This window comes from Haliotis rubra, unplaced genomic scaffold, assembly GCF_003918875.1.
Source record: "Haliotis rubra isolate DU_JTF1 unplaced genomic scaffold, ASM391887v1 Scf15, whole genome shotgun sequence".
In the NCBI taxonomy this organism is placed as follows: Eukaryota; Metazoa; Mollusca; class Gastropoda; order Lepetellida; family Haliotidae; genus Haliotis; species Haliotis rubra.
This window is the reverse complement of record NW_025765447.1, coordinates 700,387-724,766: the sequence shown is the minus strand read 5'-3', so window position 1 is coordinate 724,766 and position 24,380 is coordinate 700,387. Positions and strand designations below refer to the sequence as shown.

The 24,380-nt window shown below is 39.5% G+C and overlaps 1 protein-coding gene across 2 annotated transcripts; it reads right to left on the bottom strand.

Moving 5' to 3' along the window:
• Positions 1–717: 717 nt before the first annotated feature.
• On the bottom strand, positions 718–17,746 carry LOC124270138 (DALR anticodon-binding domain-containing protein 3-like). 2 transcript variants are annotated; one of them, XM_046705160.1, is made up of 12 exons: positions 17,552–17,746; positions 16,503–16,825; positions 14,403–14,722; positions 11,980–12,050; positions 11,018–11,202; positions 10,556–10,614; positions 8,572–8,654; positions 5,469–5,592; positions 4,366–4,442; positions 4,049–4,165; positions 3,047–3,115; positions 718–1,608 (listed from the first exon to the last, which is right to left on the bottom strand). In XM_046705160.1, exons 1-12 carry the CDS (start codon positions 17,738–17,740, stop codon positions 1,489–1,491), a joined length of 1,737 nt encoding a protein of 578 aa, XP_046561116.1. In that variant the 5' UTR covers positions 17,741–17,746; the 3' UTR covers positions 718–1,488. The 2 variants fall into 2 exon arrangements, with proteins under 2 accessions (XP_046561116.1, XP_046561117.1); XM_046705161.1 differs by having other exon boundaries at positions 4,366–4,424.
• Between the last annotated feature and the right edge of the window lie 6,634 nt (positions 17,747–24,380).

Genomic DNA, 24,380 nt, shown 5'->3' with positions numbered 1-24,380 from the left:
TTCTAAGCTAGATTTGGGAAATATTCCATACTGTTTAAATGTACTGTTACACATGAACACATGAACTGATGTATTGTAAAACAAATTTGTAACAGTGAAAAGATTATTGTCATGAGTTCAATAAATGATGAAACTCACTGAAAATTGGTGAATTCTTAATAAAACTTTACACCAAAACGCAGCTGTTCTTATGCACGATATTTGCACATGCTTTTCAGCAATTTGATGCATGATCCTCGTGCAATTCATATGCATAAGGTTTGCAGTTGATTCTGCAAAGTTTGTGGAGAAATTCATCTTGGATGTAACCATATGTATATACGTAACATATAGTGAGTGCTTTAAGCGAGACTCAACTCTTGATTAGTACACAAGCTGGTTCGTTATGTCTATCAGTTCGCTTAAGTATTTAGCCATAAATGTTTACAGTATTTGTATCCGAGCTGTACCCTTAAAGGTATAAATTTCCATCTGCATCTCTGTCTTAATATCAGACTTGTCACTCTTCCACTTCCATTCCAACCCTCAGAATGATGTGGCACCAAGAACCAACCATTTCCTTGGACAGCTAGAAACTTTAAACCAGTCAGTAACACCCTTCCAGCTGAGTGCCAAGGTCGCTTTCTGGTGTACCTGACTTCAGACATCCCACAATTTCCTTCCAAATGGTTGATATATACAGTTTTAGTAATCAATTAAATAAGTAAGACATTTATCAATGTTTAATATGTTTTAATATCTGACAAAAGTAATTGCCACGACTCTGGATAGAACAAGTTTTGATGGCACCACAAAGTAACCTAAACTGCCAGGCAAAACAAAGTATACACTGAAAATGTTATCAAAATGTTATCAAAACATTACTTGGCTGAAAACAGTCTCTGTAACACAAACTGAAAGTCCAAAACACTTCCATGAAACCTGTATTAAATATATCTACATCAAATAACCTTCTCCCTCTATGCCACTATAAACCATGGGCATATGGTGTCTTAAGCCTGGCAGTTCAATATTCTGAATTATACACCATGCATTCTATATCCAGTACAATTAAGTAATATCAGACCCGTAGATGTCAACTCTGCAATGTTAACAGCAGTATATGAAATAAGGTCCGAGACGGTCTAGCCAGCCCGATTGTCTGGTAAAAATTGTAGATGTTCCATATATCTGAGTATATTCACCATATTTGGTCTGATTTAATCCATTTTGGGCTGGTAACATTTTGAAGTTACCAGCCCTGATGTCTGGCTGGGTTTTGGGCTTATTTCATACACTGATAACAGAACATATTGTTGGGTTTAAAACCACAATCAGTATTATTCCAGCTGAACGACTTCAGTCTGTAAATACCAGCACGTCTGACCACCAATCCCGCTTGTCGTCTCTTCAAACAAGCATGGGTTGCTCGCCAGTTCTCTCGGGGGGAGTCCCAGTGTGTGATATTGAACTTACAACTGACATATGAATAAATATTATCCAATGTTGTTATAGCTGTGAGAAAGGCTGTATTCCCATCAGGTTAAGACCGTTCTTGATCACTTGGTGAGCAGCCCTTATCAGGTGAAGCCGTGCGTACATCAGAGGCAGAAGGTGTGGCCTGCCATCCTGGGAACACAATCAGAAAGGTGGTCAACACCAACATCAAGCATAGTGGCTGGACCACACACCTCACTATGACTGTTTGAGTAGTGAGTGAACTTGCTGCTCAATCTCATCGATATCAGATCTTTCACTCTGACACAAAACAACTGGATAAAGATTTGACAACACCTCAGTGGAGGGTTTGGAGAGGCCGACAGAGAGCCAACTTTGTCCACATTAAAATGAATAAAATGTCTTTTCAGGGTTGGGTTTTGTTCCTTACCCACCTTCATTCAGAAAATGATCTCAGCAAATGAAAAATGGGAAAGGTATCTATACAAAATATTATACTTTAAAAGAGTGCCAAATATCTGCTTCATTGATGATCAGTGGTGTTAAGGGTGCGTTCATAATTTATGGGGGGAGAGAGAAAGAAGAAATGATGATTTTAAGGGGTTCACCCATTTTGTTCTGGGGAGTTGGGGGTCATCAATTTTGTACATAAGAATATTGAAATACATGCTAAAAACTGGGAAATTATGGGAAGGGGGTTCTATGTATTTGTACATGACATGCAGGGTGGGTGGGTGGGGTTGGTGTGTGGGTGGGGGTGTCACTTACTTTGTACATACACTTTAGACGGGGTCAGTCACATTGTAGATGCTTCTCCATAAAAATCATCATTACCCACCCTAGTCATAAATTATGAACGGTCCCTGCAAAGCGCAGAGATTATTACCCTGGTTCACCCAAGTTGCCTGTAAGGCGCGAGAAGGTTACCAGTCACACTGGATTTCCAATGGAGATTGTAGGGGAAGGATGTAGAAAAGTGCTGATGTAGGGTATTGGGAAGTTATAAAGGAGGTTCTGGGACAGATCACGGAATATTTTGACAATGTTCTCATGACACTGGATTTCCAATGGAGATTGTAGGGGAAGGATGTAGAAAAGTGCTGACGTAGGATATTGGGAAGTCATAAAGGATGTTCTGGGAAAGATCAAGGAATATTTTGACAATGTTGTCATGACACTGGATTTCCAATGGAGACTGTAGGGGAAGGATGTAGAAAAGTGCTGATGTAGGATATTGGGAAGTCATGAAGGAGGTTCTGGGAAAGATCAAGGAATATTTTGACAATGTTGTCATGGACAATTCATTTCCGATGGTGGTTCTGTAGCAGGTACTTGGTTTGTATAGGTTAATCACCCTTTAGCCCAAGCACAGCTTATTTAAATAACTACTGTAGTGAGGGTGATTAAACGGCTTACACCACGAGGGCATACTTATTTAATACGCGTGTAATGTATTAGGGATGATAAAGATTATCAAAAGAAGTACAATTTTATTGTTTTTAAATAGAAATAATTGCCCTAGGGCAGTTATTCAGTTATGCTAATAAAACACTTCCAAGAACAATGGACATAACTTTCCCTAGTGGTTTAACTTGTGATGTCAACTCACCCCTAGGATGTGCACTCTGCTGTAATAGGAGCTCAAGCACCGACTGAAGCTGATAAGGAAGTTGCTGATCTGTACCAATCCAAAATAATTTTTGTGAGTAAAGATATCTCCTCCAAGATTCATCAAGTCAGGTTTAGATCTCTACTGACATCCTGTTGATTGAAGCCATGTGACTGAGCATGATATAAAAATCAGAAAAAAATATTACTGTCTTAGAATTACACTCCTAACTAATACAATGGACAAAACATTCACTGATTGAATGAAATGTCAAAAACGCACATATTTCCACGAAAGTCTTTCTGCTGACATATTGTGAATGTACTGACATTCTGTAAAATATTACCCTTGTAAATTTGCAAAGTTTTGTGTAGAAATGATGACATCAGCACTTTCCTGATGTGCATACAACATGAATAGCCATATTCAGGGCTCCAGATAATTTTTCAACATCAGAGTACGTACTCCTTATTTTTTCAATACTGGAAAATCTTAAGAGTACTGAATGGAATTTAATGGCATATCAGAAATCCTGTGTTTCGTGTCATATATGCACCACAACATCGCTACTCTTGTGTAAACAGGTCAATAAACAATAAAACAATACTTTTTCAGATACATACGTCTGTAAATGATTCTAGGACCATTGTCGTTGTGCGTATCTGCTACGTTTTCCAAATTATTTCCTACTGTATCGTGCATATGTTTTATCCGTACATACGCCGATACGGCCCTTATCTGGAGCCCTGCATATTAGGTTACATTCTGGAAGTGAAGCATTACAAGCAGGTTGACAGGAGGAGGCCATTTCAATATCCCTGCCCAAATCCTAACCCAAATCTGGTTTTCAGCCAAACCTTGGTAGTCTTTAAGGTGTATGGAATATTTTTATTTCATCTCATCAGACAAAGGTGGTTGTTCAGCTTGTAGTCATGTAGCACACACATCTTATTCTATATTGCCTTAGGTTGCTGTACAAAGAGGCCTTGTGCCATAAAGTACCTTGTGTGTGTGTATGCGAGCCTGTATGTCTCCAGTAGAGGGCGCCAGTTTCTCTACGCACTGTTCTACGACGTCTGGGTACGGGTAGATGTAGTTAAACAACAACTCCCATTCCTCCTGAAGAATACAAGGTCATGTACAGAGCACTGTTACGAAAAAGTTTATTTCGAGTTATTTTTATCACTTTTCAAATAACTTATATTTTATGCAATTTCATGTTATGCACAGTTACTTTTTTCTGTCAGTGATATGAAAGTGTGGTTAGTTGATGGCTCTAGAGTGCCTGACATCCGAGGACACTGTTTGATTTAACTCACCTCTTGTTTTAGATGCTCAAACGTGACATCTTCAATGGACGGGAGAGGAGGGTAGATTCCTAGTGACATAGGATTTTCTTTATAAGAAAAACAGGACAAGTGAAATGATATACAGCATTGTGAGTGAAAGAATAGTCATTTACCCTTTACCATCTGTGTTCACACACTGATACATATATACAGACCTTCCAACTCCAAAACAGAAAAAAGCTTGAGATGCTGGGATTCCAAAATGATGCAGGTCTCTGCCATTTACCACTTTGGTAAAATCCATGAGCATGTGGATATAACGCCTGTGTATGAAATAGCCAAAATTCCAGCCAGACATCAGGGCTGGTAACTTCAAAATGTTACCAGCCCAAAATGGATTTAACCAGACCAAATATGGTGAATTTACTCAGATGTACTGAACATCTAAATTTTTTACCAGACCATCGGGCTGGCTAGCTGTAAATTTAGACCGTCCGTCAGAAATCTAGACCGTCTGGGGCGGTCGGACGGGCTTTATTTCATACACTGATAGTACTGAGCAAAAACCGGAACAAAATTAGGATCAATTGTATAATTAAACCTAATTTCGAATAAACCTAACCAGGATAAAACAGTCCTTTGTAATTTTACTCTCTTTTTGTTTGTTGGTCTCTTAAACCAACTAAAACATGCAGAAGACCTAAGCTAAGATTTAGAGAATACTATACAAGATAAGCTTTATTTAAGACTACTCTGTTTCACAACATCTGAACCGCCTCCGTGGTGTAGTGGTTAGAGCGTCCGCCCGGAGTGCGGAAGGTCACGGGTTCGATCCCCGACTGCGTCATACCAAAAGACGTTAAAATATGGTACTTGTTGGTCCCTGCCTGGCGCTCGGGATTTATGGGTACAACAAGAACTGGTCTGTTCGGAGTCAGTATGTGTCTGAGTGGGGTATTCTTGCTTCACTGCGGCATGGTATCACAGTGGGCTAGCACTATAAAACCAGCTGAAGTCTGGGCTAGTACAAGCAGCCGCACATACACATACACACGCATGCACATCGTCATATGAGCGAAATATTCTCAAGCACGACGTTAAACCCAATTCCACCACCACCACAACATCTGAACCTTTCTTCACAGCATCCTCAAAATGAGTAAAGAGGGTAGAGAGTCTGGCACAGTTGTACATGACAAATGCCCCCGCTCTGTTCTCTGCACCCATACGGTCCTCATCAGACAGGTCCAGCTTCACCTGTACAAACAATACACCAATAGGAATGTGAGACTCTGTTGCAGATCTGTAGACAAGTTTAACTAAAACATAAACAGTTAAAACTGTAAATATACAAATACTAAAACCTAAAATTCCTAGTAACTAATGAAGTCACTGCATATTCAATTTCAGTATTCTTAAAGGTCACATGCAACGTAAAACACAACTTTGCAGATTCTGATACCTTTTCGGTATGGACTTACCGAAACAAATCATCAAAAATGCAAATTCAACTTATAAAGTTGAAAAATAACGTGATGAAAAAACCCGCACGAAATCGGAGTTCAAACGATTCCCTAATTTTCCCCCAGCGCTTGGGGGAAAACAAGTGGTTTCAACAGCTGGGCTGCGCTCATAGCATGTGCGCAGTGAAATAGGTTGGCGCAGCTTGGAAGCGGGTTGTCCGGTGAATACTCGGTGAAGGCTTTGGTGTGAGCTATTTTTCTAATGTTTTGTTGATATTTCACAGGCACGAGCTTTTTATATGTCATGACAGTACATTAACTGTTTATATAATTTCATTTGTCTATTTCACCACACGTTCTTCTTACCGAGTCACTTTCTCAGTTCGATACTTAAAAGCAATGTCATTATTTAGCATTGACAGAATTTCTAACTGTGATATAGATATGTCGTTGTCACAGACAAAACTCAATGTCTGTTTTATTGACACCTATGTGTCTGCCTGCCTGTCTGCTAATGACCATATTCAATACACAAAGTTCTGCGATCACTGACCACATGCAATTTGAACTTAACACCAATCAGGCTATACACCATAAACAAAATGCATTGATTTATGGCCCGAGTTCAGTCTCTGTCACATTATGTAATTACACAGACAGGCAGGTGTGATACTTGTACACATGACATGTTGTGATGTCTGTTGATTGCAAAATGTTATACACAAAAAATGAGCATGTATTTACAAAACCCAGCATCTCTATATATACACACACAATGAGTCATGAGGGCGTCCGCAAATGAACCAGCCGTTACACTTGAGTGCACACCCACCCGCTCTGACTGGGTTCGGTATCCCGGCTGCTTCGTTTCTTGGGAAGTAAACCCAAGTATATAATTTTGTTTATATGTTTTTTCATAACCAGCAATGTATATTATATGTCATGAATAAGTGATAATTGTGTTTTAATTATGTTTGATTTTTTGGTTGCATGTGACCTTTAAACAATGTTACATATAGATTTATACATCAAATGGTGATATTTTAAAAAGCTTGACATACAGATGGATAAGCAAATGTGCAAACAATGACTGATATTATCACTCGTGTTCTGTGAATTAGGCAGCCTTCACATGGCAAGCTAAAGTTTGACAACATATATAGTCAAACTCGGGTTTGAGAACTGTTTGTGAGGCATTCTAGAAGTTGTAAGCAATAGGAATGACAAGTGTTTACGGATGATCAACTGGATGGTGAGAATAGAGACCGATCCTATTTGTCGACAACAGTTTAACAACTCTGACTTTGGTGTTGGTGGCTAAGGAGTGGAATGTTCAGACCCTCAAACCCGATAGGAATGACAAGTGTTTATGGATGATCAACTTCTTTATTGTACTACTGTGACAGCAACAAGAGGCATTGACACTTACTTCACCACCGCCACTCCACTCAAAACCACCATTAGGGCTAACTGTAGAACATACGCAACACAAGAACACCCCAAGGGTGTGGTCTACAACATCAGCTGCGACGGTGGCAGCAACTACATCGGGGAAACATCTAGACCACTCAACATTCGCATTAAAGAAAACAAGACATCCACAAACAACTCAAACACCAAATCAGCCATTCCGGAACACATCATCAAATTTCCTCAGCATAGCATCAGTTTGGACACTGTCAAAACACTAGCAAACAATCAACATGATGACACTACAAGGAAATTGACTGAAGCACTACACATAAAAAGATACCGCCCAAAAAGGGCTATTTCATCCCATCTGCTTACCACCACCTAATCCGAAACTACTTAACCCTATCTCCCTCTCTCTGGCTTCTCTAACTAATCCCTTCGGCTAATTAGTTATTCCCACTCCTACTGGTATCCTATTCATCTTGTTGTTATCTAGACTAACAACTAGTCTCTGAAATAAACATATTTTACTGAAAAAAGTTCATAGTAAAAAATATATAATCTAATGAAAAGGAGCCCTGAGACTTTCTTCATATAGGTGAGGAAATCTAGACTTGCCACATTTTCTAGACTTGCGTGGGCTTTCTTGGATATATTTGCTTCAGGGTCTGTACGACAGACTAGTTGTTATCTTGCCTCGGCTTATTTCATGTACTAGTATATTTATGCTTGTTTTCATTGTTAATCATCTTGTTTTATCATCCATTGTCTTTGTTAGCCCTCATGTGCCTTATATATATCCTGCTGTACTCATTCCCCATCACATGCATCTACACCGAAATGTCGCAGTAGTACAATAAAGAAGTTGATCAAACTGTTGTCGAGAAATAGGATCGGTCTCTATTCTCACCAACTTTTCCATCACACTTTCGGTGATGTCAAACTTGAGTTTGATGTGTTAAGTGTTGTCAAAATCGTGTTGTTCAGAAACAACCAATTGCAGTCAACGAAATTGTGCCATGATGTTTTGGTTATCTGGTCAACTTGACCTACAAAATGGCATCGGTCAAATGACACGAAATTTTAACAACATGTGTTTGACGTGTGAAAACGCGAGTTTGACAACTTTTAAAATTTGAACAACATGTGTTGTCAAACCTTAGTTTGTGTGTGATGGCTGCCTTAGGTACCATGACACACAGTCAAATCATAGTTTAACAACCTCATCCTCACTTTGGAAACTGTTCTTCCCTTGAATTCCCATAAAGAAAGATAGACATCATTGGGATATTAATGCCTTTATAGTTAAACAAGGAAGACAAAACTGAGTATTGAGCAGTAAACACCACCAGTTACTTACACTGTTTCTACTGGCTGTAGTCAACATCTCAAAAGCAATACTGGCTGAAGACATTCCTGACAGAGTTGTCTCCCATCCCTCGCCTGCACAAAAAGGTATGGTCATACTAAAACATAGGTGGTGCCTTATGGCTCATATCTCACAGTCCACAGAGATCAAGGACATATCAATGTCACACCATGTACATATCAAGGACATGTCATGGACATACAAAGACATATGGACATGTCATGGATATATGGACATAACATGGACATGTTAAGGACATGGACATATGAAGGACATATGGATAAGTTAAGGACATATGGTCATAACATGTACATGGACATGTTAAGGAGATATTGACATGCTTCGCTCACATATAGGAAGACTGGTCATTTTCTCTTTGTTGCGCAACCCTATTTGCGCTACAATTTGCCTGTGGTTCAGGACATGTGGACATGTTAGGAACATATGGAAGACATATAGACATGTTAAGGACACATGGACATGTTAGGAACATATGGAAGACATATGGACATGTTAAGGACACATGGACATGTTAGGAACATATGGAAGACATATGGACATGTTAAGGACACATGGACATGTTAGGAACATATGGAAGACATATGGACATGTTAAGGACACATGGACATATTAAGGACATATGGACATGTTAAGGACATATGGACATGTTAGGAACATATGGAAGACATATGGACATGTTAAGGACACATGGACATATTAAGGACATATGGACATGTTAAGGACACATGGACATGTTAGGAACATATGGAAGACATATGGACATGTTAAGGACACATGGACATGTTAGGAACATATGGAAGACATATAGACATGTTAAGGACACATGGACATATTAAGGATATATGGACATGTTAGGTACATATGGACATAAGGACATAATAGGGTGAGGTGAGGTGAAATTGGGTTTAACGTCGTGCTTGAGAATATTTCGCTTATATGATGATGTGCATGCGTGTGTATGTGTATGTGCAGCTGATTGTACTAGCCCAGACTGAAGCTGGTTTTATAGTGCTAGCCCACTGAGATACCATGCCACAGTTAAGCATGAATACCCCACTCAGACACATTATACTGACTCCGAGTCGACCAGTCCTTGTTGTACCCATTAATGCCAAGCGCCAGGCAGGGACCAACAAGTACCATATATTAACGTCTTTTGGTATGACGCGGTCAGGGATCAAACCCGCGACCTTCCGCGACATGTTAGGGACTTAAGGACATGTTAGGGACTTAAGGACATGTTAGGGACATATGGACATAAGGACATGTTAGGGACATGTTAAGGACACATGGACATGTTAGGGACATATGGACATAAGGACATGTTAAGGACACATGGACATGTTAGGGACATAAGGCCACATTTAGGACATATGGACATGTTAAGGACATGAGGACATGTTAGGGACATATTAATGGACATGTTAGGAACATGCTAAGGACATGTGGACACATTAGGGAGTTATGGACATTGTTAAGGACTTTAAGGACATATGGACATGTTATAAGGACATACGGACATGTTAGGGACATGGTAAGGACTAATGGGCATATCATGAACATGTTAAGGACATACAAAGACATATTGATATAACAGACATGTCAAGGACATATGAAGGACATATCACGGACATACCACGGACACATCAAAGGCATTTTTACAAATACACCCTTCATCTCACCACTGCTTATTGAAAGAACAGTCACTCTTATCATGCGCACGTTTGTATGCTCGTGATGTTGATCACTGGATTGTCTGGTCCAGACTCGATCATTTACAGGTGCCGCCATATAGCTGGAATATTGCTGATTACAGCATTCAACACCACCCAACCAACCAACTTTAATTGTTGGCAAACCTCTACAAAGCAGAAGTAGTAAATCTATCCTGTGCAAACTACTTAGATCTTAGTTCAACCACATCAAATGAGCTGATTATGTCAACAGGCCTTACCTTGAACTTCATCTCCATATTTCATGATGGACGCCTCTCTCATCTGGTCCAGCCTCAACCTAAAAATGTTCCAAGTTCTTACTGTTATTCTGCTTTAAAAGGTATATCAGAGAATTAGGGATTATATTCTGATGTGAGACAGGCACAAAGAAAAATTGGAAGCCCACGCAGGTTTGAAGACATTCCAAATCTCTTTTGTACATTGTTTACAACTGATGACTGATCCCAGTACATTGGGAATGTCAAAAATTGAACATTTATCATGAAGAATTCTTACACTCATTTTTCTTTCAAGTGATGAAACTGACAACAAAAATGACATGAGGTGAATAAGATATCTAACCGACAAGACAGATTCATTTTTAAAACAAAAAAGACTACCCAGCACAATAGGGTTTTAATGTTTCAAAACTTCATGGGAGCGAATATTATCCTACCAAGCTGTCTCCACCCTATACTTACTGAATAAATTCCTGAGCTGTTTTACTGCATGGCTGACCAGACCTTCCTGTAACTGACCCCAGAACAAAATGGGTCTGTCCCACCAACCCGTCCACCCCTGCAATCCTCCACAATAGGTCAGTCTGTTGCTGGGTGAAGGCTCGAGTCTCAGTCACCAGGTGTATCATCTGCACAGCAGACTCCATCTACGGCAATACAACATCAGCGTCATTCATGGGATACTGGAAATACTCTTGTTTTGATTTATTGTACATGGTACTTGACAATAATCCTGCAATACTACGACAGCCTGTAAATAATCACGTCCGGATATCATAAGCAACATTACAGTGACACTCAATCAACCAATCTTACTTTCCCAAAAGTTCTAGAAGTTATGTCTAATTATCACAGCAAAGGCTCTGGTTTGGGATATAATGTATGGCTGGTATGGCTGGGCTGTTGTAGGTGATGCAATTTGCAGTTCTAGAAACCCATGTTTGTGAGTTTGAATTCCATTTCCCCTCCTAATTCTGTCAGTACCAGTCAGGTGCTTGCTGCTAATCAAAAGAGGTAGCACCTACCTCTTAGATAGGCTTTCCTCCAACATCATTCTGAGATGCTGTTATATCATGTTCAGTGCAGCAATAAACCTAACTCCACCGTTACATACAGGGTTTGAAAGATGCTTTTATAATAATTTTGGAAACCATGACTACAGCAACTGAATGGACTATTTGATTAGCAAAGAGGAGTTTACCAAAGATAGCTCATAGTGAGTGAGTGAGTGACATTGGGGCATCCCAGAATTTTAACAAATTAGAATAGGTTTTTGGAATGCCCAAGCAATGCAGCTCGGCGAGATTAACTGCGACACCTTATAATAGCGCCAAATTGGATGAGCTTCAGAATCTGTTCTCTGTCAAAATAATGTAGAATCTGTATCTGCATCTCTCCTTGAGTATAACTGGCATCACCTTTACCTTTTGTGATACGAATTCCTGTAGCCTTGAGATGTGTAGGACGTTGTCGGTGGGACCATCTTCATGACACACTGCAGGAGAAGGAGTCAGATTAGTTTTATGCTGCTTTTACGAATATTCCAGCAATATCACCGTGGGGACACCAGAAATGGGCTTCACACATTGTGGGGAACTGACCTGGGTCTTTGGTGTGATGAGCGAAAACTTTAACCACTAGGCTACCCCACCACCCCTGCAGAGGAGGTGAGGGCAACACTGATCACACGTCTTTCCATTGCTGGTGGAAACAGTTCATCATGGTGACATCCACATTGACATTACACAGCTGTATAACATTCCTACAAAACTGTTTGTATTGACAGTATAAATTATGAGAGTGAAATATTTCAATGATCATTAAGAAAACAAATGAACATTCTGTCACCAAAGTGAAAGGATTATCCCAGATTGCTATTATCTGGGAGAACATGTGAGCAGAATCAGCCAGAGTGAAAGCCGGTGATGAGATGTAACTGTGGTGAACAATCTGAACCAAATATTCCTGAGTTATCATGTTTTCTTGTCTAAACATTTATTTCGACATTATTATTTAGAGTATGTGTAAGTCTCAGCTTTACGAAACTTGCTGATTAATACTTAGAGCTGTGATGATATATTGTAGTATCGATAATCATGATGCTTTATCTGACGATAAATATATCGATACTTTTTTTCGTATCGTGATATGTTTCGTTGACCTTAATAAGAATGTTAATTTTCACCAGAAACTGACAGTTATGTACACTAGTACTCGCTATTAAAATATACTTTTTTAAAGAAAATAACTAAAGACTGCATTTCGTGATATGCATCAAATCGCATCGTTTCAAGCTATCGCGATACGTATCGCATCATGAAATTTCTGTATTGTCACACCTCTATCAATACTACACTGGGAATTATTTTACAAAGTCATAGGCTGAATGATTGAGTGAGTGAGTGTGTGAATGAATGAGTAAATTTTGCTTATGAAACATCAGCAATATTGGAGCTATTCATGGCAAGAAAATGAGTGAGTGAGTGAATATTACTTAACACCACATCAGCAATGTCACAACTATTTCACGGCGTCACAGCTAGAAAAAAAGAATTCCTATTGAGAAGAACATATAACAAAAGTGATGACAAAGTAAAACTTCCGTCCATTTTCACAGTCAACCTGACACTAAAAGCTTTAAATTTACTTCTTATCATATTTTTAATTCCCTTCAAAAAAGGTTAAAATATGGGGTTAGAAACTGTATTGAAAAATATTTTGAACAGTATAATAATGACAAATTAGTGCAAAATCCCAATAAAAGTGCACGGCAGTCATAGGACTGTGACAAGGAATACATTGAGGGGGATCATCTCCCTTCAGTTAAAAGTGAGTGAGTGAGTATGGTTTTGCGCTGCTATTGATATTCCAGCAATATCCCGGCTGGGGGACACCAGAAATGGGCTTCACATATTATACCCATGTGGGGGAATCAAACCTGGGTCTTCGACGTGATGAGCAAACGCTTTAACCACGAAGCCCTTCAATTAAAAGAGAATGAGTACAATGTGAGAGCTTCAGATCACAACTTCAACCTCAGAAAGGGCATGATAATGAATAAAGTCTCTGGGCTCCTTCATAATTTATTATATTTAAATTTAAAAGGTTTTTCTGTAAAATATGTTCATTTCAGAGACTAGCTGTTAGTCTAGATGTCCTATCAAGGGCTGTATGGCATGAAGCTTATTAGTTATATGTTTGTGCCATCTTTGCTGTCACATACTTCTGATACATTGCCATATAGCAGGTTTTAGGTCAAAGTATGGAAAAGTACTGCTCAATAAAGACTTCTCAAGAGCAGATTTTGCTGGAGTATCTGCCTTAGAATATTCTAACAAAAGAGAATGTCAATCTCAGCCATGGTCAGACCCAAAATTTCCACTGAAAGAATCCTTATTGACCAACAGTAAAGGGAGATAACTCTCTACAGGCACTTCGGTGTCTGCCATTATTCTAAAACATTTGAAAACATGTTGTTTGGTTTGTTTGTTGTTTAACGCTGCACTCTGCAATATTCCAGCTGTATGGCAACGGTCGGTAAATAATCAGTCTGCACCAGATAATCCAGTGATCAACAGCATGAGCATCAATCTACGCAATTGGGATACGATAACATGTGTCAACCAAGTCAGCGAGTCTGACCATCCGATCCCATTAGTCGCCTCTTATGACAAGCATGGGTTACTGAAGACCAATTCTAACCCGAATCTTCAAACAAAGAGTCAACGTACCATTTACCATGATATAAGAAAGTTAACATACATGTCATTTTGATAATCAGACACGATGAGCTATTATGACAAATATGGTTTAACATGGTAAAATGTAACCGTGGTAACAGACTCACCATCCACAAGAGACAGATTCTTATCGTACCCAGTTTTTCCAGCTTCTATATTGTTATCATCCATGAAATGTCTCAAATTAATGACTACAGCATGTTGTCTGTCACTTGATGCATCAACATCTTCACTATCCCCTTTCTGTTTAGTCAATGAAACCAGCTGTTCAGTGTACTGAGACTCTCTCAGCTTGGACAGAATGTCATGGCAACGGTTCTCATCTTCTGAAACTTCTGCTGCTGACTGACAGGAATCAAGTCCAAGAGATGCTGAAATGTCGCACAGTTTGGTTGACCTTGCAACAGGAACTTGGTGACTCAGATACCTGTGAACATGGAAGTAATGGACACAACCATACTAAGGGTTCTATATCATATGTATTAAGACAAGGTTTCTAGGTAGAGTATATAAGTAAATACTGGTTTTTAACTCGTCGAATCTAGTACAACTGGTTTATGACCAGTGCAATCCAGTACTTCTGGTATTTGACTGATCCCCTTCGATCTCATTAAAATCAGAATGTTTATTCCTGAACAATACCTCTCTTCATTACCACCTGGGGGCATTTCTAGAAATGAAATCACTGAATGAGTAACCAAAGTGAGAAAGCTTTCTGATTTCTGTTTCATAAAAACAAGTTAAAAGACCATTCCAAAAGTACACCATTAGGGCCACATTATCGAACATCGATGTGGATATTTCATACACCCATCATTTCTGAGCTCTATATCATATATAGCTGCATCTTCACACAAATGACATCTGTGACATGTCATTTGTCATTCTAAGATGCCTAGCGGTTAGAACAATCGAAAAAAACAAACATTATCAGACAATAAAGGTATAGTTTTTTGATGACGTAACAATTGAATGACGTTATCCCGTCACTGCGCCATTCTAGTGTGCCCCCTCGTAATTGAACCATTTTACATTACGTCACAATGTAAGCGACGTCACGATGCATGTCAGTTGTCATCACCTCGTACGGCCTCCTACAGTAAACTACACCGTTGCATCCAGTTTCTTGGTTTGCTGTTGCTTCACGCAGCTAACATCACTGGTGGAAACATTACGTTTATGTTTTACGACGGTTAAAATGTGTCATTTTGACTCACAAGTTTTCAGCGACACGGTAACGTTTGCAATGTTTACATTCCCACAATGCAATTGTGGAATGTCGCTTGACTACTCAACTTCCTCTGGATGTACTGATCTAAACTTACGCTTTTAGTAGAAATGCAACGTTCATATTGCCCCATATGGTTTACGTTAATGACAGATGTAATTAAAATAATTCAGAGAAGATATTTAATCCGAACGTAAACCGTCATCAAACTGTTATCATTTGTTTTTTCTGGTAACGTTAGTCTTAACGTAGGGGGCAGACACATCAATAGAACAGCCAGTTAGCCCTGTCGCGAGGATTCTTAATTTAGGTCACCGACACCGTCGTTTGTTTTCTGCCTTAAATTAATCGTAATTATCTTTAGAAAGTATTAAATTTGGCATCTTAGAAAGAAATACACTTCGCCCTACCACCATGTATAGTGTAATAAAACACACTTTAAGCCCTGAACTATTATAAAGTTAAAGCACTTTCGACGCTTAAAGCGTCCTGCTTTTAACTATAATAGTTCAGGGCAAAAGTGTGTTTTATTACACTATACATGGTGGTAGAGCGAAGTGTATTTCTTAATTATCTTTCAGTTAAATCAAAACAAAAAATCAAGTTGGTAGACAACATGAAGTAGAATCATTGGCTGGTTTAAGATTGCCTATGTTTCAAGTAGCATGACCAGTTATGAAAGTGTCCGCTGATCTTAACTCTTAGAGGTATAATATGATATTAAATAATTAGATTAAAAATGTTAAAGAGATTCCAGAACCACTTGAAGTGTAATTTACTGTAACCAATTGGAGTGGAGGGGGTACCCATGTGGCTATGATCATTCATCACTTTAAAGATACAGGTTTGATTCCCCACATTTTTACAATGTGTAACGCCAATTTCTGGTATCCCCAGCCATGATTTTGCAGGTACACAGCTAAGAGCATTTTATCATGGAAATGTTATAATATCAATATGTTTCTCTAAAGCTTCTTACCCATTTGCAGACAGTAGGTGTTTGACATGCTGGAGCACTATGAGATATCGGAGATGTGCTGGTGTGGCTACGAAGTCGTCATCATTAATACACAGAAGGTCTGATGGGTTGAGCATCGTGGGATGGGAAGATCTATGTGGACAGTTGCCATAGTTGTCTCCCCTTTCTCCAACCTGCCTGATGATATTTGAAAAACCGTTCGGTCTATCAACATGTAACCTTGCATGATTATATTTGTCTGAGTCCACACAAGTAACAGGTAGATCCACAGAGCAGAGACAGGGCAACTGAGACTGAAGATACTCCAGCAGAACAGAGGGTGTCTGGAAGAAAAAAACAAAGCGTACAAAAACAAACATAATATGGTGAATAGTGTGGACTTAGAAAATGTGTAAGTGATGCCGATGTGAGTTTATATTATACGTTAGATTTAAAAATCCAGTCTTTCTGACAAAATTAATGTCAGGTTAGATTCTTGGACACATCACTAATGATTGTTATTTTAAATTTTGAAAAGAATAATTATCAACAGCATAGAACATACTTTTAAATATGAACACTGATTGCTGTGATCGCATTGAACGAGTTGCGATTACATGCCACATTGTTTGAGACAGAAATGAAGATTAAACATCATTCAACTGAAAATATGTAGAGAAAATGCTAAATGTCAGTAGGCGTTCATAATCATTCTACTTCGATAATAGAGGATCTTTCATTTTCGACGTGTTTATCAGGTGGGGTAGCATGCCAATTTTGTCGTGTAAGCCCGATAGGTTGCAAAACTTTATATGTAGATAGTATTGAGGACTTGCCCAACTTTCAATTTCAAAATCATGTGTAAACCCTGGCTTTTTTTAATAATGGTCGCCACGCCCCTGCGGGTACTAGTGTCTTGGGTAGTTTGATAAGATTTTGACAGCGTATGCTAATATGAACTCTCTGGTGGTCCGGGAAAAATAAGATTACCAAACGGTTCTTGTATGTGAAATATAATTAAAGGCCTGTCACACTGCCCCTGATGTCTGTTTCCACACAAGAAGACACACCTCTTCGATAGCTTTGGGTGTGCTTCCCTTGGGGATCACAAACTCTCCATCTTTCAGATCTCGTGATCGTTTGCATATGCTAATTTTGTTCCATTCTAGACCTTTGCTTGCGGATAACTGACAACAAATTCCCTTCACAACATGTATAATTCTCGACGACGAGTGATCATGCTGGACAGACTGCGCCATGCTTGTTTACACCGGAAACATGTCCAAGGGAAGTAATTCTCATTTCTTACATCACCTGTTACCCGCGCAACAAACATTTATTTTTATTCTGTTCGTGATACTACGGTGCATGATTTCAAATTTTGTCGGAAATCGTGCAAACAGCGATGTCGCCGGAGGGGACGTGTAAAAAATTCGGCATCGACTTCGGTGATTCATGTCAACACGTTAAATTAATTATTGGATGCATTCAGTTTTAAAAACCCAACATATTTATGATGCATAATACTGCCGGTCACTGTAGTCTCATCGCTACGAAGGCTTTGTTATCTGAGACCATGGAAAATAGTTTTTTAAGAATGAAAGCGAAATCCGAGCAAAACTAAGCCACGATAGTAAGCAACTGGATTCCAAACACATTCTTAAAGGAGAGATTCATATACAGAAAATACGAGTCCATTCCCAGACATTAAGTCACGTAATGCAGTCTTACAGATGCAAGACAGAAATAGTGTTCTGAATTAGTAAGCGAGTAATGTAATAAATGGTAATGTTATAAAAATAAGATTCTTTTAACCCTTCCGTGAAACCTCTTTAAGTGACATTTTAGAAGTTTGTTTTGTTTTGTTTTATCACAGCACAATTTATTCCCACAACAAACTTACATGCTGAGTAACATCCGTGCTTATCAATTATCAGATGAAACACCCTTGGTCCAATATGACATATTAAAAAACCCACATAATTTAACAAGTGTGATTAATATTTGGCTATGTCTGTGATGATAAGTGTCCACCTTTCAACTGTGTACAACCAGGGAGACTATATAATGTTGTAGAGTATCCCTGGTACAACTTTGTGAGAGAGAGAGTTGGTTTCAACGCAGTCAGTTTGATGTGTGAGAAAGACCCGAAGTGCAGGTCTCCTTAGATGTGTATCTCTTTGGTGAAACCCTTGAGAACGGACATGGTGCCGTCAAACCAAGAAACACAATTGGGGAGAACAGGGATTCGAACCAAGAACCATAGGCTCCTGGCGTGCACAAAGGTCGCAACTCTGCACAGCGTTTGGACTCGCTGAAGGTAACTCTGTCACAGGTGTCTTCTTGATTCTCTTTTTAACATAAACAAGCGTTCCGCGAATGGTAAAATGATTCAGTCTAAAGGCAACGTTCGAAGAAAATGGTAAGTTTACATGTGTTGAAACAGCGATTCCTTATATTACTTCCCGGTTCTTAAATCTAGGCCAGTTCAAGACATATGTATGGTCACCAGTGTTAGAGGCGCTCGTAATATATCTTCTTTTTGTCCTGGAGGACGAGCGCGCATCACACTGCTGTACCTGGTGTAAGCTGGGCCCCGTCTCGCATATCCCAAGGTGGCGCACGCAAAAGCAGCCGGGAACCAGATTATACTAGGTGGTGAATGTGCGGAATCAGTCTGTCTCCCAGTCAATGAACCATATTTTTCCCATCCTCGAGCTCGCATTCCCTTCTGTAATGCAATTAATGTAAATTAAGCAAGTCTAGATTTTCCTCACATTTTAATTCTCTCATTTTCGATTCAGTTTGAATGCAGTAATCTGATTCTATCGAAATTATTACCATAAGTCTAAGGTGGAATGTATGCTTGTCGGCACACCTGTGAAATGCTTAGGGAAGACTGAAAAACCACTCTCAGTGTTCTAACAGTTGATTAAAGCTATTACAGATTTTTTAAAATTTGAATATCAGAATATACACTTTAGGCGCTGTGGTTCTTTGAATAATATCAATAGCTTGAACAGCTCAGAGCACTCGGACCTCCGGTGTTTTCGTGAATGGACTATATCTGATTATTTCAGATCTTAGATACCGGGTGTTCGACCTCGTTAGGCATAATAGCCAGGGCGAATCCAGCATGATTCAAAAGTGGGTGGGGCCTGGACTAGTTTAACGCTGGTTAGATTGTATCAAGGACACACCTGTTGCTCTAGACATATAAAGTGGGTAAAGAGAATGAGTATTTAATCGTGTTTGGCATGATTACTCAAGCAATATCATAGATAGAAAAACAGAAACATACAAGGCATGGGTTTTAACTAAGTGTTTCACACACTATTCCCAAGTTTGAAATCGAAACGTATTGTTTATACTCTCCGTCAACGAAATAAAACAAACAAACAAACAACTAAAATCAAGCAAAACAAGACGAAACACTACAGCTACCAAGTAACAAAGATAAAACATCTGATATAAATAATATGTATTGTAATAATATTAGTTTTAACATGTTTTACAGTGTAAAAACAATGTTCATGAGTGAGTGAGTGAGTCGGGTTTTACGCCGCTTTTAGCAATATTCCAGCAATATCACGGCGGGGGACACCAGAAATGGGCTCCACACATTGTGCCCCTGTGGGGAAGCAAACCCATGTCTTCGGCGTGACGAGCAAGCGATTTAACCACTAGGCTACCCCACCGCCCCAAAATGTTCATGAAGAGTACCGTAACCGGTATGACTTGCAGAAGGGTGGCCAGGTGATAAAGGCTGTTGCTCATTACGCCGAAGACCCGGGTTCGATTCCCCACTTATGGTACAATGTGTGAAGACCATATCTATTGTCCCCCTTCTGGATATTGATGAATGATTGCTAAAAGTGGCATAAATTCTGACTCATCTATACACACGCAAACCAAGCTGTATCGCTCAGGGTTTTAAAGAAACGTATTACCGTGGGTTCGAATCTTGTATTCAGGTTTGTCTGTGCCTCATTAAAGCAGTAAGTGTCTATGTTCCGCATCCCTTCGAGATTTCCACTTATCACGCTGGCGGGACTTGATACAAATGCATGAAATAATGTTCAAACTGGGGGTAAATCTCACTCATTCACTCACTCACTCACCCACTCAACGGTATGACTCGAGGGTGGACAGAACTTCATAACTTAATAGATGTCATCGTCAAAAGATACCACATTCTATCCCAAGAAATGTGATGGAAGTATCGGGACAGACATATTCTGAGTCTTCGATTTCCATAGCAACTGTGTGGAGTTGGCGAGTGCTAAGGAGGTGGTGATTGATTATACTGGGTGTTGTTGGAGGTTGGGGTGGTCTTTAGACTATATGAAACCACACCCACATTCAATCCACCCCCACAAACACCACCCACCCCCGCGCAACCCTGTTCGATATATCATGTTATGATGATAACAGACCCATCCCGGCCGAATGTCCCACTGAGAACGGCGAGAGTAGTTACAGTTACATCCCTTGCAATGTGTTCTGACTTGATCACTTGTATCGATACTCCCTGTCATTACTGAAGGGTCACGCAGTTTATAAGAGATCTGGTCACATTTTCAACGTTCAGTTGCATATGGAATACTAGTAAATGTTTATACATCCACATTGAGTGTTAGCTGGCATGCAACACGTATTGCTCATGAATGTGTTAAACCGCTGGTCGCGTTCAGGTTAGGCAAAAGCTAAGTCTCTGAATATACATATATAATTTTGATTGTAACAGATTGAAAAAGAGCTCCAGGGAGACCAGAGATTCAGAAGATCCTGAACCTGAAGAAATCTAGACTTGCTTCATTTAAGGCTTTAGCACTGCAGGGATGGCTAGGCTGTAGGGAAAATAATGTGGTTCAGGGACTGTGAGGCAGGCTACGTTCAGGCTACGTGTGTTTTGGTTAGTTTTATCCACCAGCTTCAACTTATCCACAAATAGAGCGCATCACTTTTCATTGATTTTCGCGGTCGTTTTTCCCTATTTCAACTTTCATAAAATGTCAGTTTGACATTGGTATAAACACATGTTCTTCAACTGTTAATCACATTGTCAACTTACTCAGGCCCATCGAAAACCCGTGAAGATCTTAGAAATGGTCTCCAGCAACCCATGCTTGCCGCAAGAGGCGACTAACGGGATCATGTGGCCAGAGATTCGGTGACTTGGTTGACACATTGGTGTACCTTGTGTGTGCATTGTGTACCTTCAGTGAGGACCCGTGAAGATCCAGGTTAGAATTGACCTTCAGTAACCCATGCTGTTCGTAAGAGGTGACTAACGGGATCGGGTGGTCAGGCTCCCAATTGCGTATCCTGCTTGCGTAGATCGATGCTCATGCTGTTGATCACCGGATTGTCTGGTTCAGACTCGGTTATTTACAGACCGCCGCCATATACTATAGCTGGAATATTGCCGAGTGCGGCGCCAAACATCCACCATGCAAAAAACAGGTAAATCGTCGCGTGTTAGCGTCGTTCATGTTTGACGCCCCTCATAGCAAGGTGACCCTTTAATTATGACGCTGGGTATATATGAATGGCGTGGATGAATGGAAATATACATCAGCGACTGATATGCCCATGTACCTGTATATAGGTGTCTGTGATAGCGACCATCGATCTTCATCTATGTCACTGACGTTGCTGTGATATATTTGTGATGGCTGTCGTTTAAACTAACATACATGTCCCAATTTGGAAAAATGTAACAGAAAGCCTAAAGTAAACCTTAGCATTTTGATAAACACTTCGATTTCGAGATACTTTTGACTGAAAAAAAATCCTTAGTGCAGGAATTTCAGTCAAGTGGCTTGGACCTCTATATACCTGTCACTATTTAAATATTCTTAAACGTGGAATAGTTTTAATTATTAACTTTGGAATCCGAGCGAGTAACATTTACTATTTTAATAATAATCCAAATTACTAGTTTTAAAAAAACTGACCGTGCTTTGTGTATGTACAATGCAATAATAATACATTGGAAAATGCACTTCTCGGCGAATTTATACTTGACAGTTTAGCATAAACTTGAGCGAACAAACAGCTAACTGATATCGTAACGGTATTGTTAGATATCAAATAGCGTGTATGTGTATGTATAAAGGTACACATTCGATACTAAAATTAACTTGCCATGTTTGACAAAAGTGAAATACGAACCTCGACATCAAGATGATTACACGGATAAGTCAACGGCACTTTGACCAGTATTTCAGCGATATCTCACTGTGCCTTTATAGCACTTGAAACGCCAAGTCACGCTGTTCGAGGAAATAAAATGTATTTCTTAATTATGAGAAAGTGTCTGGAGCCAGCAAACCATAATCTGGGTGAATCTGTTATTCGAACTCGTAATCAGCGGATGCATACTCAGATCTGAGCGTATCTTCCAGTTCATCAAAACATAAGTGTGATCACGACACATCACTCAGTGGAACTGATAGTGCGTCCTGGCGAGGGTCCCGACGCTGCAGTCGTCTGATAACGCCACGCTCATGATAAGACGTGAAACTTCAGTCTCATTATTCAACTCAAACATCAAATTTGCACTTATCAAGGTCATTTTTTATTGTTTGTAAATATCAAGTAAACATTAATTGAAAGGTAATTAATAAAGTACGTTCACTTGTGAATTTCTGTACTCATCATTTAAGAAACATCTAAACATCAAGAAACATCTTTGTTCTCTAGCCATATTTGACATAATGTCTAATTGTCATTTAAATTCAAATTTATTTAGTTGGTAGATTGTTCTATTTTTCACATTAAAATCGACATGGTGCCCTTTCGTGGTTGAAATGCTTGAAATGTTGTGACCTTTTTGTACAAAAAATTGACTCACCTTTGAGACTTTGATCAGCAAAACAATAACTGATAAGAATAATGAAATTATGTAATCAGTTTATCACTACAACGACTTTATCTTTGGCACACATTTTATTAGCACATGTGCCTCACGTACACCCCAGCTTGATACGTCTGTCTTTAACACACTAACTGTATTTACTAATTCAATGACACTTACCACCCTGTACATAACGGATACCCAGTAATGCGGACATATTTTCATCAGTGAAAACTTCGGGATTATAGAATTTCAAAGTTACTCAGGGTTAAGCTATTAAACACCGCTTTCATAATAAATCGGGTCAGTGGGGTAGCCTAGTGGTTAAAGCGTTGGCTCGCCACGCCGAAGACCCGGGCTCGATTCCCCACATGAGTACATGTGAATCCCATTTCTGGTGTCCCCCGATGTGATATTAAGAAACTAAACTAAACTCACTCACTCATTATAATCTTGCAGTACTCGTCCGAAAGTCGGGGTATCCGGATTACCAAGGTTCAGATCAACTCGAATGACAGTTTAGTGTTCTTATGATTTATGCACATCGCTGGTTCGGTAAATTGACTGCATATTATGTAAAACGTATATCACCTATTTTATCGAAAGTTAGGTCTGACAAGGTTAGGTTTTTATCTTTTTGCGTCACCTTTCTTCGAAAAAGGTCCATATGAATATCTCTCGTTTAATGATTCATTTCGTCCCTGGTAAGAATGTTTGGTAAAAAGAGCAATAACGTTGTAATTCGTTGTGCGGAGTGGCGTCGCCCACAGGCGTGCCAGGATTCAGTGACTGCGAATCAAAGTTTCACCCAGAATATTCACAGTGTTTGTTGACCCATTTCACCTCACCTCACCCATTTCACCTCACCTTGACCCATTTCACCTCACCTCACCCTGACCCATTTCACCTCACCTCACCCATTTCACCTCATCTTGACCCATTTCACCTCACCTCACCTTGACCCATTTCACCTCACCCTGACCATTTCACCTCACCTCACCCCGACTCATTTCACCTCACCTCACCTCACTCTGACC